We start from the raw sequence: 17,625 nt of genomic DNA on the forward strand, positions 1-17,625 counted from the left end.
TTCCAGGCACACTCTTCCTTCCCAAACAGACCAGCTTCCTGGCAAAGTCCCCACTGTACAGCGTGTCCCTCAGCCACCCTGCGCATTCCTCCTCCTTACAACAAGGGCCTTCCAAGGGATAAGGATCTTTGCAAGGCTCCCCAGGGGAAGAGGATGTTTTGGCTGGGAAATTTCAGTGGAAAGCAAGGAGAAAGCAAGCCTGGAGGGAGTCTGGCACCTGCAGAGCTTCACTAAGTGATTCCAGGCTCCTGGGAGGACCTGGGCACGCTGCTGGAGCTGGGCATGGGATGGGTGGGTGGTTGGGGCTCCTCCTTTTATTTCCTGGTGGGAGGAAATGCTTCAACAGCCCTGGAAGAGCTGCTTCCAAAGCTGAAGTGCACAGAGAGCCAGGATGGGGACTGGGGGGGCTGTGACAGCACTGGCTGCTCCCCGGCTTTGCAGGGTCCCCCAGGGCAAGGCTGGCATTGGGAGGTGTGAGTCTTGTTGCAGGGAGAGCCATGAGCTCTCATGTCTCTGCCCAGCCATGGGTCACCCCTGCCCTGTCCCCATGCACCTACCCCTGCATCAGCCCCATTCCAGGCAGATGGGCACAGCCTGCAGGAATGCCAGCCTGGCATCTCCCTCCTGCCAAGTTGAAGACAAATTCCTGCTGTCACAGTGGCCCTTTGGTAGGCAATTTATTTACTTTGGATGCCGCAGCCTTATCGTTCATGGAAATGTTTATCCTAAATATTTAATAGCACGACTTGCATAAACTGAGGCTTCCTGGGGAAGAAGCTCGGGCTGAGGCAGAGCCGGCTCCAACGTCTCTTCTCCTGGCGCTGCAAAAGTTAAAGAGGATTCCTCCCTTCTCCCCAAGAATCCCATCCTCAGCACCTCAAAATCAGATCGGCTTTAACCTGGCCGCAGGCCTCCTCATCGCTTCCTGATGAGAAACACAGGAGACCTGACAACAGCCCTCTTCAAAACAACATCCCCGATTCCACTAACTTGTTAAACAGAGAGAGCCTGGAAAGTGCCAACACTCCTATGAGAAAAGACGGGAGGGAGGGAGAGGAGGGAGGAAAGAAGAAGCAGGTTATTTATAACGCCAGCAGCATTAGGGTCTCTCCAGTCTCTCCTGCAAACAGCCTGCTGCCGGGAGGTCACTCCCCCAAAAACACCCTGCCCTGACCACAAGCACAATATTTGAGTTGGGATCGAGGGCAGGCACCAGCCTTTGCGAAGGGGGAGACACGTCCCATGCTGCTGGACACACGGGAGATCCCGCAGCAGAGCAGCGAGGCTTTGGAACGGCGGCTCTCACCTCGGTAAGTCCCTGTATTTATGATGGGGTTTTTTATGTGTGTTTGAAGCCTGATTTCCATCCCTCGCCCCAGCGAAGCACATGCCAGCGACACGGGTGGCACAGCTCGAGGCGGGGATGCCCATTCCTGCTGCCCACAGCTCCTCACCCACTTGGCTGGGAGCTGGATACCCACAGCCATCGATACCCACCCCAGCTCTGCCCATTCCCTCTGCTGGGGGAGCTGGTTTCATGCCCAGCACAGCAGCAATGGGGCAAGTCCATGGATGGCCACAGACCACGAAGCCCCTTGCTTCAAACCCTGCTCCCTCTCAGGGAGAGAAGCTGACCCCATTAGCCTGGGAACCCCAGGAGATGACATGGATTTCATGCCCAGCATCCTCAGCTCAGATCCCATCCCAAAACCAGGGCTGAAGCCCACCAGGGTGGGGAGAAGCATCCTTCAAATGAAGCAGGGGGCAGCAGTGTCTGCTGAGGACAAGCTCTGGGGTTACCACTATGTTGAAGCGGGGCATGAGAACAGCAGGAGGGACCCCACAGATCCATCCTACCCTGCACAGAGGGACCCCCCCAAGCAGCTCTGTATGGGTGGAGAACCCCAGTGCAGATCAAGCTGTGGTATTCCATCAGGCAGAGTGCCCTGGAGTGGGAGCAGGAGGAGAAGGAACTCCTCAGTGCCTGCCAAGCTCCCCAGTTGCACACTGCATCCCGGGGGACCACATCTCATCTGTCCGTGGGCTGCGGGAGCAGTGGAGGGGGAAGGAGGGAGAGAAGGAGGATGCATGGGAGCGATCCCTGCCTGCCACCGCCTCAATCCTGCTTTTCCTCCAGCACAAGCAGCCTGCCAAGGTGCCTCGGTGGCAGAGCAGCCTCAGAGCACTCTGTACCCTCTTTGTCTGCCAGGCAGGACATCCCTCCTCGCTGCAGGGTGAGGACATGGGGGGGGTCTCATCCACGACCACCCAGCTCAGTGAGGAGCACCCAGCGGCCACGTGTCCTGCAGGGCAGGAGCAGGAGCTGGCAGCGATGCACCAGCGGCCCCAGAGCTCTGTGCTCCAGCCACGTCTATAGGAGCCAGCGGGCAGGAGCAGCACAGCCCATGTATTTCCTGGAGGGATTTCAAGCTCCGAGGCTGCTCTGTCTGCTCCGAGATGGGGAGTTGGGATGAGCTGGAGCCTCCTGTTGTCCCCGCTGCAGTGCGCTGGGCACAGCACCCTGTGTATGGCACAGAGCATCAGCGGAGCCCACCCAAGCCAAGGGGCTCAGGGACAGGTTTGCCTTGCTCAAGCCCCCCACCCAGCCCTGCTCTGTCCTGGCTGTGAGCCCTCAGCAGGGTCCAAGCACCACGTCTGGTCTGCTCCTGGTCAGCCTGGCCTTGAGGGGCCGGCGGCTGCTGCCCCTTTTCCTGTTGGGAAGTGAGAGCTTGGAAGTGATTTCTCTTCAGAAAGAAGGCAGAAGCTGTTTACCAGGATTCACATCGGCAGCACGAGCATCCTGCGCTGCCATGGGGGAAGGGAGAGCTGGATGAAGCCCACGGCAAAGCCTGTCACCAGCCAGCATAGCATAAATAGAGCTGCACCAAAACATGCCTTGAGCTCCAGCAACCTGTTCCTGCAGCTCCCACCCTCCTCCCCATGCAGAGCCAGCGCAGGTGAATCCAGGGCACCTCTGGTGTCCTTACACAGCTTCAGACCATGTGTCCCATATCTCCATCCTCAGTTTTATCACAAATACCCACAAGTAAGAGGTTTGCAAGAAAATACCCCCTGGGATGGAGGTTTCTAGCAGGCCTAAGGGGGGTGATCAGGTACCTGCAAACAGGGGACATATCTGCAGCCGCATCTTTCGGGTAGGATTCCCTCAGGTCCCCGGGCTCTGCTGCCAAGTGTCACCAACCCCACACAGGGCTGTGGCCACATCCAACCCCACTGGAGCCCCAGGACATGGGGCACAGCTCGCCTGCCTCCAGCCCTTACACCAGCCCTGACACTGCTGATGGGTTCTTCCTCCTTTCTCCCCCACCCAGGTCCCTCCAGCATCAGCACCATGCGCTGGGCCACCATTCTCATCCTCGCTGAGCTCTGCGGAGCCTCCCTGGGCCAGTACAATGAAGAAGAAGACATGGCTTGGTTGCAGTACTACATGAGGCAGTCCCGGATGTCCTCCTATAACTACGTGCCCTACTACGAGGATGAGAACACCCCTTATGTGTACTCCTACCTGCCAGCTCCAGACACGGAAGCAGAGCCCGGGCCTGAACCTCAGCAAGCATCTTCCTGGCAGTGTCCCCAAGAGTGTGATTGTCCCCCCAACTTCTCCTCAGCCATGTACTGCGACACACGGAACCTGAGGTACCTGCCCTTCGTGCCCTCCCGCATGAAGTACGTCTACTTCCAGAACAACCAGATCACTGCCATCCAAGAGGGAGCTTTCGACAACGCCACGGAGCTGGAGTGGTTGGCACTGCACAACAACCACATCTCCAGCGAGAAGATGGGCAAGAGGGTCTTTGCCAAGCTCAAAAACCTGGAGAGGTTGTACATGAACAACAACAACCTGACCAAGATGCCCAGCCCCTTGCCGCGGTCCCTGAGAGAGCTGCACTTGTCTTACAATCAGATCTCCAAGGTGCCCTCCAATGCTCTGGAGGGTCTGGAGAACCTCACGGCCCTGTACCTCAGCCACAACTACATTTTTGAGATGGGAGCATCCCTCAAAGGGCTCAAGTCCTTGATCCTCGCTGATCTGAGCTACAACCACCTCAGGAAAGTCCCCGATGGGCTCCCAATAGCTTTGGAACAGCTCTACTTAGAGTACAACTACATCAACACCATCCCTGATGATTATTTCAAGGTCTCTCCCAAGCTGCTCTATGTACGGATGTCCCATAACAGCCTGACAAACCAAGGTCTCTCCACCAACACGTTCAACAGCAGCAGCATCCTCGAGCTGGACCTCTCTTACAACAGGCTCCAGAAGATCCCCCGGGTCAGCACCAACCTGGAGAACCTCTACCTGCAAGGGAACCAAATCAACGGTGAGCAAAACCCCATCCACCAAAGCACAGAGGTGCAGGGGATGGTGGTGGGATGGGGAGATGAGGTGCAGAACCTCCCTGTGGGACACTGCCTGGGGTAATGAGCAGGAAGCTGGAATGAGGGAGACTTCTTGATGGCCCAAGCAAGTCAGGAATGTGGCCTGTTGTGCCCCAGCACAACACAGGAGTGTTTGATGCACAGCCACTGCACTGGTTTTGCTGAGCATTCATCAGAAGCCTGGTTAGAGATGCCAGAAACTGTGGTTAGAAGCTGATGCACTACCTGGGGAGGGGACTTCACCTTTAGCTCAGCATTGCACCCGTCACCAACAGAGCAGACAGAGGTGGGGGGTCCCCATGGTCACTACACAAGGGAACACACATCCCCCTGGCCAGTGCTAATGCAGGGGACAGGGATGGACCAGCACCAGCACCCTGCAGGGCACCAGCACAGCCCATGGCCCCAAAACCCCTCCAAGGGCACGGTCTGCAGCGGGGGGACACATCCCTGCCAGGGCTGGGACAGGGCTGGTTATTAAAGCCATGAATGCAGCATCTTCTGCCAGGGCTAGAATTCCCTCCATGCAATACACAAATAAATAAAAGGAACAGATTGTTCTGGGGCTGCTGGTTATAAAAATAAGCCAGGAAAAAAAACAACCCAACCAAGGAGAATCCTGGGAAAATCCAGGTTTTTTCCTCTCATCTGCCAAGGGCAGGGTCATCCCGGAGCAGTGCAGGACCCCCAAAGCAAGCCTTGGGATGGGGACAGGGATATGTCAGTGCAGCCATGGGCTGGTGCAGAGGGAACACCCAACCCAGGGAACAGACAAGCACAAATCCAAGAGCAGATTCCCAAGTGTTTGCTCTCGGGAGCTGTTAACGTCTGCCCACAAGAGCCATGGAAGCAGCGCGGAGCCCCCAAGCCAAGCGCAGGGGACCCGCAGCACCCGCTGCCTTCCCCGCAGCGGCCGGCCTGGAGCTCTGCTGCCATCTAGTCGGTCGCTTCTCTCCCAAATCCTGCACAAGGCTTTTGGAGCTGGTTCCACCTCCTCCATCCCTCCAAAGCCAGCGCCGGGCTGGGATGGGGTGTCCCTAAGTAGTGCCTGGAGAGGGGGTGTCTGCGGGCATGGGATGGGGACAGGGATGTCCAGCCTCCTGGCCATGCTGCACGGTGTCCGAGGGTGGAGGATGCAGCGTATGAAGCCTCACAAGCTTAAACCATGACAGAAGCTGTGGCTGCCCCATCCCTGGCAGTGTTCAAGGCCAGGTTGGACACAGGCGCTTGGAACAACCTGCTCTAGTGGAAGGTGTCCCTGCCCATGGCAGGGGGTTGGAACTGGAGTAGATTTAAGCTCCCTTCCCAAACCAGGCTGTGATTCTATGATAAAGCAGCTCTCAGAGGTTGGTACCCTCAGACCCATCTCCAGAGCATCTCCCCCTTGACACTTCTTACCTCGCTCAGTCCCAGCACAGGGGCCGGGCGGGAGCTGCAGCCTGTTCTCAGCTCTCCATCTCCCCTCTCCCTGCAGAGTTCTCCATCAGCAGCTTCTGCACCGTGGTGGATGTCATGAACTACTCCAGGCTCCAGGTCCTGCGGCTGGACGGGAATGAGATCAAGCGGAACGCGGTGCCCCCCGACGCGCCGCTGTGCCTGCGCCGAGCCACCATCATCGAGATCTAACCCGGCCCCGGCCCCCTCCCCAGCTCAGGACTTGGCTCCTCCCTTCCCGGGAGACCCTCACCCCTGTCTTAACGCAGCTTGACACGGTTTGACTTGGCTTCCGCAGCAGCACAGTCCGGGTGCTCCAACACCAGTCACACGGGTGGGCAGGAGCTCTTGTACCCCACCTGCTCCCTATTCTCAGCTGTCTGGCCATGCAGAGTGGGACATTACCCCTCTGACCCCCCCCAAAGTGCTGCAGCCATTCACCTTCTCCCCCTGGCTTGGGTGGGATGCAGCAGAATGGGATGCAGCAGAATGGGATGCAGCTCATCCCACCTCCAAGCACAGAGCATCAGACCCCCATGGGGACGGTTTGGGTCCTGCAGAGCCACCAAACCCAAAAGGACTCACCCCAGGCTGGATGCCAGTGGGCCCCAAGAGCAGCATCAGGAGGTTGGGAGCTGTAAAGTGTTAAAGATACCCTGGCTGCCAGCATCCCTCAGTCTTGGATGGGGAAGAGCAAATCCACTCTTCCCCCTCTATTTTTCCGCCCCTTCCATCTGCTCCAGAGATAAAGGAGAAACTGCTGAGGTTTGAGAGAAACACCCTGAGAAACAGCCTCCAAGGGGGCTCACATCTTCCCCCAGGCCACCAGTTCAGGGCAGGACCAGGGCCATGGGATGCGGCAATTCCCAGTGCCATCACGATCCCAGCCACCAGCTCCGCTCCCAGCTCCAGGGTCTCCCAGTTACAATAGCCATAACACCACCATTGCAGGGATGTCTGAATCACCAAAACCACCCAACTTGGTTCCTTGGACAGTTTAGTTTGGGAACCAAAGCTGAGCTTTGGGGATGACCTGCAAGAGGTCACCCAGACCCTCCGCATTTAAACTGCATGCTGACACTAGACACAAACCCAACCCCTGTGCTACCACCAGCGCATGAGCTCTACATCTCATACCCCCCAATAAAGCCCTTTCTGTAACTGCACACACTGTGTCTGAGGAATCCCAAAAGCAGATGCCAGGGTCTGGGAATGGAGGCGGCTCCAGCACACCAGAGCTTCTCCAGGCATAATCCAGGCTGGATTTGCCGTCTAGTGGTTGCACCAGCCAGGACATGTGCAGCAGCCGCCTTCCCCACAGCGAGGAGCTGCTGCTCCAGCACATCCCAGATGGACCCGTGCATATTCCACACATGGAAAAGCGGTGGTTGCGAGGGAAGGGATGGCGGCACCGCCGGCACAGTGCTTCTGGTCTTGATTTTTGGGATGCTTTCACGTTCTCCTGGATCTCAAACCAAGGGGATCCCACTGCACACCCAGCCAGTCCTAGGGGCTGTCACTAGATGCCAGCATTGCTTGTCACACATGGTCCTGTCCAGGCTGGAAGGGTGGCCCTGGCCAAAACCATAGCACCCAGGGGTGCCCATCACAAGCAGCACTTGCTTGGGTGAAGCTGGGCCGAGACATGGTGTGAAACCCAGCTCCCACCAGGGAAGAGGCAAACCTGACCCTGCTTCGAGATAGTGAGAGCAGAGCAATGTGCTGGGCTCCCTCGGGATGCCCCAGGGCCCTGCAGCTCCAGTGCAGGATGGTTCCAACGGGTACCACAGCCCATCATCATCATCCTCCTCTTCTTCCTCTGGGCAGCACCAAGCAGGCCGGGTGGGAAGGGGACAGGCCAGAGCTGCAGTCCCCAAGCCCACATCAACCACATCTCTTCAGAAGCAGCAGGGGATGATGTTTGCAGGCTCCATCTAAAACCCATCACCTCCATGAGGACGTGGCAGCAGGGTCTGATCACAGCAGAGCAAACCCCAAGAGCAGCAGCCACTCAATGCTGCTTTATCCACACAGGGATTGCTGATTTACACCAGCTGGGGCCCTGGCCCTGCATCCCATGAGGTAGAGGTGATGGGGTCAGCGCAATCCCCTGCCCCACTTCTCACCATTCAGGCCCCATTGGTCCTGGCTGAGCCCAGGAGTGCCCAATCACCGCCTTGTTGTGGTGGGGATAGCTCGTCCCCCTCCTCATCCTCCTCCTCCTCCTGTTGCTGGGAGGAGATGCAGTGTCCAGGGGGCCCCACAGCCTGTATCCCACCGGGAAGGAGGAGGAGGAGGAGGAGGGGGGAGAGCAGGGCTTTGTCCAGACCCACAGAGCAGCATAAAGGAGGGGGGGAAACCCCAAACCAACCAACACAAAGAGCTCCCCCAGCCCCTCGGAGCTGTGCCCCAGCACTGAGGCTTTGTGGGGCTCCTGCAGGAGGCACCAGCAGCTGCTGCCCCCCCCATCACCCCCTGTCTGTCCCTGCGTGTCTGTCCCCAGACCCCAGCAGCTTCCCCCAGCATTCCCACAGGGATGGGCAGGATTCCCACAAACCCCTCCAGATTTCCCCTCTGCTTCTTTCCAGCCTCTTTCCCCCCACATTCTCTTCACTTTCTTTTATCCCTTTGCAGCATCCCTCAGCTGGAACCCTTCCCAAGCCCTTTACAAACATTCCTTCAGGAGCATGTTTCCCTGGGAAGTGCAGGATTGGTGCTTAAAAACAACCCCTGGAAGTATTTCCCTTTGGAAAATGGGTTTGATCCAACTGCCCCATCCAGGAACATGGGTTCCAGGCACGGCCCCATCCCTGTGCTTCCCTTTGCTCAGTTCTTCACCTCAAACCTTGGCTGTGTGGAGGAGTTGAGGGGACAAAAGGGCTGGTGGCTGGGTCACAGTGCCACCATCACGTCTGCAATGGGCAATAAAGGTTGATTATTAATCAGCTGCTTGGATCCAGCCCACGGGAAGAGATAAGGAAAGTGCAGAGGCAGCAGGAAAAGGGGCTGGCACAACACCAGGATCCCAAGGGATGAGCCACGGTCCCATTTCACAGGGGCAAGACTGAGGCTTGGAGGGACGGGGGGGGTCCTGCTTTTGCTGCTCCACATCGGCAGCAAATGGAGATGGGATTTTGGGGATGGGGCAGGAAATTCCCAATCTGTTCAGCTCCCATTCTTGCCTCCCCTTTTGTTCCACTCGCCACCTGTCCCGCAGCACGTGTGGGAAATACCAAGCCAGGCTTTGTCTCTGCTCCACATCCCAGCCCTGTGCCCTGCATGTGGGGCACAGGCTCAGCATCGCTCCTCTCCCTCCCTCTCTGAAGGGGGGTTCATTGCTCTGACACCCCAACCCTCCATAGGATCTAGGAGCACGGCCTTGGGGCTGGAGCTGAACCCCATCACCAGCATCATTCCAAAAGGGACAAAGGAAGGAAGAGGGAAGCTCAGCGCCGCACACACTGGCAGAGATCCCCGTCAGGCTCATCTAAGCACCCCCAAAACATGGTCTGTGCTTGGGGGAGGAAGTTGCTGGGGCAGATCCCAGCCAGTCCCTCTGCAGAGCCCCCCATGGGGACCAGGAGGGGATGCTCTATGGGACCGTATGGGGTGTCTGAGCCCCGACCCGGCCTTTTAACTCACAACAAAGCCCTGGAGGAGGCAGCAGGGGCAGCTGCTCCGCTCCAGCCTTCCCCTGCTCTGCTTTATCCGGTGCTATAATAGAAACAAACTCCCTGGTAAAAGGGCATTGTCAGAGGGAAAATGGGCCTCGCCCTTCGTCTGGCAGCTGGGAATGCCGGGGACAAGCGGGGCTTAGGGACATTGTTGCCTCCAGCCAGTTCCCAATAACACATTTCCCAGAGTTTCCCAAAGGAGAGGGTGTTGCATCCCCCTGCCATCAACACCGAGAGCTTCCAGGGATATCCATTGGGGTGAGAGGCCCTGGCAGAGGGGATGGGGCAGGTACCAGCCCCATTGAGGGATGCTCCAGCACCTCCTGACACGAGCTGGAGGGTCCTGAGGCTCAGACCACATCATCAACCTTAAATCCTTCTCCTTCTGGGCCGTGGGGCTGGCAGGGGCTGCCAAGGGACACACAGCTCCTTGCACGCTGCCTGCGTAGTTCAGATGTGGCCCCATGAGACCTTCCGGGGTCGGTGCCATGATCCCTCCTCCATCACTCCTCGGGGCTGGGAAATGCGCTTCCAGGACACGCAGGGCTCGTCCCAGCTCCCAGCTCCAGGCTGGGCCTGGAGCCGGGGCTCAGCAGGAAGCAGATGATGGCTCCAAGTCCTGAACAAACAAACCCCAGGCACCGCTCCATGAGGAAGCACAAACTGCCCCGGAGCAGCCCTCTGGCTGCTCCCACCATCCCCTGCCCACTCCTCACTGCTGCTGCCAAGGCATGGGATCTCTCAGGGATGGGGGCACAGCACCCCTTGCGATAAGGGGCATGGCATCCTTCAGGATGGGGGCATGGCATTCCTGGGGACAGGGAGCTTCATGTCCCTTAGGAACAAGGGGCATGGCGCTCCCTCAAGGACATGGGGCATGGCATCCCTTGGGAACAAGGGACATGGCATCCCTTGGGGACCAGAGCATGGCATCCTTCAGGATGGGGGCATGGCACCCCTTGGGAACAACGGACATGGTATCCTTTGGGGACAGGGTCACAGCACCCATTAGTGACAGAGCCACAGCACCCTTTGGGGTGGGATGTGCCCCACTGAGCATGAGCAGCTGCAGCCCGGTGTTGGGGCACCTCATGCTGCAGGGACCCTGCAGCGGGGGGGCACTGGGGGTGCTCAGCACCACATTACCCAACACGACAGCCCCCTAAATAACAACCATTGCTATTATCACACGTAACAAGAGGCGCCGGTCGTCCCCGCCGGCGAGCCCTGCCCTGACCCGTGCGCTGCTGAGGCCGCTCTGCTCCCCGGGAAACAAAAGGTGCAAAGTTTAGTGGTGCATGAAAGGAGAAACAAAACCCGGCCCCGGCGCGGCCCCAGCGCGCAGATGGCAGCAGTTGTCCCCATGCGCCAGTTGCTGCCGCCAACAAACCCCTTTTATCCCCCAACAGGTCGTAAAGGAGAGAGTTGGAGCCGGCCCCAGCGCCAGCGAGGGGGCTGGGATGGGGATGGATCGACGGGGATGGTTATAAGGAAGCTGGAGAGGGGCTTTGGACAAGGGGTGTAGGGACAGGACAAGGGGAATGGCTTTAACCTGCCAGAGGGGAGATTGAGATGAGCTCTGAGGCAGAAGCTCTTCCCTGTGAGGGTGCTGAGGCGCTGGCACAGGGTGCCCAGGGAAGCTGTGGCTGCCCCATCCCTGGCAGTGTTCAAGGCCAGGTTGGACACAGGGGCTTGGAGCAACCTGCTCTAGTGGAAGGTGTCCCTGCCCGTGGCAGGGGTTGGAGCTGGATGAGCTTTAAGGTCCCTTCAACCCAAACCAGTCTGGATTCCATGATTCTACTTTCAGTCTTTCTCAGCGCTGCTCCAGGCGTGCCAACGGCAGTTGGGTCTCATCCTGCGCCCCGGAGCTGATCTCAATGAGAAAATATGCCAAGAGCTGCAGCATCAACAGGCTTAGATAGGACTGGGGGGGGCAGATAAAGAAGCTCGCCTGGTACTAACCCAGCCTGTACACCAGGAACCAGGATCCTGCCAGCAGAAAAATGACAAGCAAACTAAGAATAGTAGATGAGTCAGTTACTAAAAGGCTGCCAGGGGGCTGGTTGACTCCTCACTGGATACTCCATGGTGTAAGAGCTGTATTTTTATCTCACGTTTTCAATGCTGGTGGCCCAGATGCCAGGCACAGACCACAGCACGATGGACCAGCCTGAAAATGGGCCACAGAGCACAGTACACTGGTCCAGCCAGGCCAGAGGGAGGAAGGCCACCATCATCTGACATCACCCAGGCTTTGAACCGGGATGACTCCCGGGACACCAGCTCCTCCTGCCTTCCCTGTTCCACCACCAGCAGCAATTGGGGTGTGCTCATGGGAACTAATGAAGGGCTGAGTTCAAACAGGAGCAGCTCTGACAGAGCAGAGATCACCCCATGGGTTGTTTTCCTCTCAGGGGTGACCAAAGCAGCTTTATGCCCACCAGGGAGAACAGTGGGGACAGGCCTGTGCCCCCACTGTCACAAGGAACCCAGCAGGCTGTGATGTGATGTAAGTGCTCCCAAACTCCGTAAAAATGGAGTTTTGGACTGAAACGAGCACGAGATGATTTAGTGAAGGCCTTTAGATGAGGCCAGCTTGAAGAGGGGAGCAGAGAGGCGTTAAACACAAGCTGGACATCCCCACCTGAGGGAGCAGGGCTGCAGCCATGGCCTCTCCATGCAGCCAAAACAGGATCTGCTGTGAATCAACCCAACTGCCTTTGCCATGACAAGCCCAGAGCATCCTCCACTGGCTTGAGTGTTTCAGTCCCGTGATCCCTCACCCTTCCTCTGCTGAGGATTCCTCAGGGATGCTGAGCCAGGAACCGTCCCTGCACCACACTCAGGTCATTAATTGCTGCATTAGTGCCATTCCCAGGGTTGGGCAGTTGACTACATAACACCTTCATGCCCTGGCAGGACATAGGATTCCTACAGTGCTGCTCCCCAAGCCAGAACAGCAGAGTCAGCACAGGGCAGGACACCCACAGCCCCATGTTAGTCACCAAACCCATTCCCAGCCTTAATTCCATGGGTTTGGAGGGTCAGGGTTAGAATCAGCGTGTTGACTAAGCAGCTTCTTTCTAAAGCTCCTTGACACAGCTGGATATTAAGAGTCACCCACACTTGAGCCAAGCCCACAGCACTCCCAGCGTGGGATTTGGGCTGCAATCCCAACCCTCACCCTCCTCGCAAGCTTCCAACAAGAAACCATGGACCATTTCTGCTGCTACATATTTATTAAAGTAACAAAAGCATACATCTGACAAAGGATCTGTACATTTGGGATATAAAAAGACTACTATACAGTTATAGGAACCATCCACTCCCTCCACGTGTAGCTTTACAAACTCGCCACCATTTGCACCAAATACAAAAGCAGGTCCCGGTCAACAGTCCAGCTAGTAAAAAACAACAGGAAATCCCTCAAATCCACTGTTTCAATACACACACACTCAGCACCACGGTGGAGTGTCAGGCTCGGAGGCAGAAGGCAAGAGAACAGTAATTCACAGCTTTACGTGTAACCAGCTACAAGAGAGAAATGGATTATACCCCAAGTTTGGGTTTTGAAGCTAAAATCCAACACCTTTACCATCAGACTCCTCCACACCAGGGACAAAAAGGAGTCTTGGCTATTTTAGTTGTGGAAGTGAGGGCATGTTAAGAGCAATTCTCATGTATTCCTTTGGTGTGGGCTGTTCCTGAAGAACCTTACTGGTAAGAGGAAGGGAAAGGAGTAAAAAGGAGTAACACAATTTGAACATGAGAAATAAGAACCCAAGGAAGTACCAGCCTTCAGGAAACTCCCCATCTAGCCAAGGGGTCCAGCAAACACTGGCTGCAGCTCTCACCATGGGCTTTCCATGTGAGCAGGTTGAGTGAGGACTCCAAGAAGCACCAAAATCCCTTTTCTTTGAAAAGGGAAATGGCTTTTTGGAAGTTCCCAAGCGCTCCCCTCTCGGTGAGGTCACCTATTGCACAAGTTCACCAAGGGAAAAGCCTCAAGTGCTTCAGTTCAGCTTTGCTGACATGAGAAATTCAAGTGATGCAGAGGGAAGTGATGCAACCCCAGAGCCACTGACTGCTATTCCTGTTGCAAGGACAAACAACTCACCACTTGATATTTTCAGATGGCTGCTTTTCCAGTTCCGGAATTCAGGATTTGAGGCTTACAAAAAGCTGAGCTTCCTTTGCCACATTAGTGGTCAGAGATGGGGACTTGCGCTGAATTATTCTTAACCCAAGCTAAGGACTACGGCGGTTGGAGGCTTCTTTCCTCCCCCCAGAGCACCCAAGATGTGGAAACATATTGCACAAATGTCTGAGAACTTGATTCATCAAAGGCTAGGCAAGAATGACTCTGGTTAGACCAGTCAGTGCCAGGTCAAAGAGAGAGGTTAAAACCCATGTGCTGAGAGACAGAGCTGGGAAAGCTTCATTACAGCCACCACGTCCAGGTCCTGCTTTCTCCATCGCTTCTCCCAGCGTCACTGGAGGAGCTGGTCAGTAAAAAGGCAACAGACATACAACACCCTGGTAAAGGCTCATTCCCAATAGGTAGGTCAAGCTCCTGGGGCAGCACTTTCAGCTTCCACCCCCATTTGTAGTTGGCAGCGTGGTTTAAGGGTCAAATCCTGACCACCCCTGGGGCAGGTGCAGTCCCAGCACCCCTGAGATTACAAGAGGAGTTTTGCCTGAATAGACAGAGCACAGGACCATGCATGAATCGTGCAAAACTTGTGTACCAAGAGATCAGAACCAAGTGATGCCCCTTACCAAGGTGTCAGTGGAGACAGCTCCCAGGCACAGCCACATCACCCAGAGTGGGAGGAGGAGGAAGTGCTGTGACTTTAAAAGCAGCGTTAGGACACCAAAGCATCCAACCATCCCACATATGGGGAAAGAGACCGCCCCAAATACTTCTGATTAAAGGAAAAGGGAGTTCTCACACACCAACCTCCACAGCACAAGGTGAGTTGCTTCGGCTCTTCTTGAGAAGTGACTCGGCAAGTCATCAGCATTGGATTAGGCAGCTTTCACAGGAGGCCACACGAGAGTAGTGTGGGTCATGGGCTGACGTCTAAGCTGCACATAGCAGAAAGGCTTTGTAATTCACAGCTGCTCAGTGGTTCAGGTACCAGGGAGCACCAGGACCCAACAGTGCTCCAATATTCATCGTGAGGAGCTCCTCTGCACAGCCTGACCCCCAGAGCATCTCTGCCTTGCTCCACTTCACAGGACACAGATACCCACATGGCCTCTTTCAGCAGCAGATAGGAAAGACAGAGGGGATGGAGACAGGCCACGGTCCCCCTCACTTTGTGCTGGGAGTGGGGCAGAGCAGACCTGCAATACTCACGGAGTAAAGTGGGTCCAGAGATGTGCAAAGGCAAAGGAGAGAGATCCAGGGTCCCCAGCATCACCCAGCCCTGAGGTGAGCTTCCCCCAAACACTTTATCCAGGCCCCAGAGAGATCAGACCAGCTGGGGAGTGAAGTTAGAAGAGGGAAGACAGCAACTCCTTCATCCCTTCCCCAGCACTACTGCAATACAGCAATAGTGTTGGGTACCAGGGTGGCAAGAAGGTGACACCGAACGTGCCACCACCAAGCCACACTTCCCAGCTTGGCTCTTCCCCCTCATCCTCCATTCCAAGCTGCCCAAGTGATCAAGCCAGCCCCAAATTACCATCCAACACTAATTAGGTAGATATCGGCTTCAGAATAAAAACTCATAAGCTTGCAACAGCTTTAAAAAAGGCACCTAAAGACACCGCTCCTGCCCGAAGCGGTGCCCAAACATTTTAATTTTGGATTTTCTTGGATTTTTTTAAAAAATATAAATAGCTCTTCATCTTAAAAATAGATCCTCGGGTGAGGTATACAGTAGCCTGTGTCTTGGCAGTGTAAGGACAAGAGGAGTATTTAGCTGGAGACAGTCATGATGTAGTTCTTGGAAGGACTGGTGCGACCTAACATCAACTGATTCTTGCAGGTGAGCACCCCGTAGGAGCTGCCAGGTTTTGTTGCAGTCGCTTCGTACAAGACACAGATGGAGCCATCCTCCCCGATGCGGTAGGAGACCTCGTAGGGGTCCACCCAGAGCGTGAGCTCGCTGGGCAGGAGCTGGTAGAGCTGTGAGAGGCTGAGTCCGATGTGGCTAGCTGCCTTGCTGATAATGGGGTCCATTTTGTGGTTGATGCGGATGCAGCGATAGCCAGAGCCTTTGAAGGGTTTCTCAGGAAACCAGTGGTGTTTGTAGTGCTCTGCAAGGGAAGCGACAAGGGAAGAGCTGTGAGCAGCGGCTCGGAGGAGGGCTGTGTCCTGCTGCGGTCCCAAGGGGCTCCCACATCTTGGTGCAGGCAGAGGAAACAGAATCCTCCTTAGGCTGCCTCCAACAGACAAGAGGCTCCAGAGCCCAGCACTCAACTGCTCCAAGGCACAGGAATGCAGCTCTTCAGTGCCACGGTGACGGGACCCCAACACCAGCTCACCCCAAACACTGCGGTGGCCATGGCAGATACCGTATCACCGACAACAAACCGCCACACAGGCCACTCTCTCAGCTCAGGGGCACACTGCTACCCCTTATCTCAGCCCAGCAGCAAACCAACCACCCCTTCCTCGGGCTGATAACATAAAGCTGTGTCAGGCTGGGAGGAGACCCTTGAACCACCCAGTGGGGACGGGACTGCCAAACCCCACGGGCACAGCACACACAGACCAGCTCCGGATCATCCGTATGCTGATACCAGAAAGAGCTTCAAGCCAATGGGCTGCACAAAGCCCTCAGGGAACCGACTCACTTTCAGGGCTGAAGCAGCCGGCCCAGGACCCCAGAGGGACACCAATGGGTGCTCAGGGAGGCACAGAGATCCCTGCATGGGATGGGCACGGGGGGCACCCAAAGGCACGAATAAGCACCTAGCAACAAGGGCAAAACAGATGGGTGCCTGACACAAGAGGATGCAGATGAGCACCCAAAGAGGGACTCCAGATCCTGGGAGCAACACGGGGGGGGGCTCCGAAGCACACCAATGGGCGCCTCTCCCCTCCGCAAAGCCGTTGCGCTGCCGGGGCAGCCCCTCACCTGCGAGCGCCTCCCGCAGCGCCCCGCTGAAGACCTGGAGCTGCTGCTCGCTGACGCAGCCCCGCGTCCGCAGCAACCCGGAGACGAAGCCGACGGCGGCGGCGATCTCGGGGAGCATGTCCTGCCGCGGCCCGCGGCGCTGGCTCATGCCGGGACCGGAGCTTCACCGACGGGACGGATCCCCACAACACCTCCCACAACCGCCGCTCAGCGCCGCCCGGGCTCCGCGCTGCCCTTAAATAGCATGTCCCGGGGCGGCGTAACGGGCGGCGGCGGTGCTGATTGGCTGAGAGGACGCGGTATGCAAATAGAACCTGACCTCAGCGCGGGGGAAGCGGTGACGTCACGGGGCGATGACAATAGCGGCGGCGGGGGGGGAGTTACCGGTCGCTATTTTGGGGCTGACCCCAGACGGGGGGGACGGGGACGGGGGTCGGGATGGGGCTCTGCACCCCCCCCCACACCGCCCCGCACCCCCTGCACCAGCGCAGAGGAACCCGGTTCCAGGGGTCCCCGGTGTCCGAGGTGACCCCCCCCACACCCCCCCGTTAGGGGGTCCCGGGTGGTGAAAGCCCCCTCCCCGGTGCCACGGGTGTCGGTCCCCCTCCGGCTGGTCCCGGCCCCGGGGATCCCCCCAGGGCATCGCCCCATCGCGGGCACCGGGATGTGCTTGGCATCAGTGGGTCAGCACAGAGCGGTCACTGGAGTGGTTGGGGACAGTGATGAAGCCCTGACACCCTCCCGTCTCCAGTGCAGGGGGTCTGTGTCCCGTCCCCCCCCCCCCAGGTTCCCATCACCAAATCTCCTTCCCTAAGACGCATTCACAGATCCACATTCCCTGGACAAGGCGAAATCCTTCCCGAGGTCCCAACAGCATCCAAGCTCCGGGGGGAACGCTGCCATGACCACTGCTGTCTCACCCCTGAGGAGCATGTGGGGTGAGGAGCAAGGGCAGACACCCCAGGACACCATCCCTCCCCCCAGCCAGAAACCAGGCGGGAGGATGAGCGGGATCCCAGGGGAGG

The 17,625-nt window shown here is 57.1% G+C and overlaps 2 protein-coding genes across 2 annotated transcripts; one reads left to right on the forward strand and one right to left on the reverse strand.

Moving 5' to 3' along the window:
* The first annotated feature begins 3,342 nt into the window (after positions 1-3,342).
* Positions 3,343-7,001, forward strand: FMOD (fibromodulin). The gene is made up of 2 exons (XM_030473647.1): positions 3,343-4,343; positions 5,876-7,001. The coding sequence occupies exons 1-2, from the start codon at positions 3,353-3,355 to the stop codon at positions 6,025-6,027; spliced, it is 1,143 nt and encodes a 380-aa protein (XP_030329507.1). The 5' UTR covers positions 3,343-3,352; the 3' UTR covers positions 6,028-7,001.
* Positions 7,002-12,729: 5,728 nt separating this feature from the next.
* Positions 12,730-16,817, reverse strand: BTG2 (BTG anti-proliferation factor 2). Its single transcript, XM_030473646.1, has 2 exons — positions 16,601-16,817; positions 12,730-15,776 (listed from the first exon to the last, which is right to left on the reverse strand). The coding sequence occupies exons 1-2, from the start codon at positions 16,746-16,748 to the stop codon at positions 15,436-15,438; spliced, it is 489 nt and encodes a 162-aa protein (XP_030329506.1). The 5' UTR covers positions 16,749-16,817; the 3' UTR covers positions 12,730-15,435.
* Between the last annotated feature and the right edge of the window lie 808 nt (positions 16,818-17,625).

The sequence above is a fragment of the Strigops habroptila genome, chromosome 18 (assembly GCF_004027225.2).
Source record: "Strigops habroptila isolate Jane chromosome 18, bStrHab1.2.pri, whole genome shotgun sequence".
Lineage (NCBI taxonomy): Eukaryota > Metazoa > Chordata > Aves > Psittaciformes > Psittacidae > Strigops > Strigops habroptila.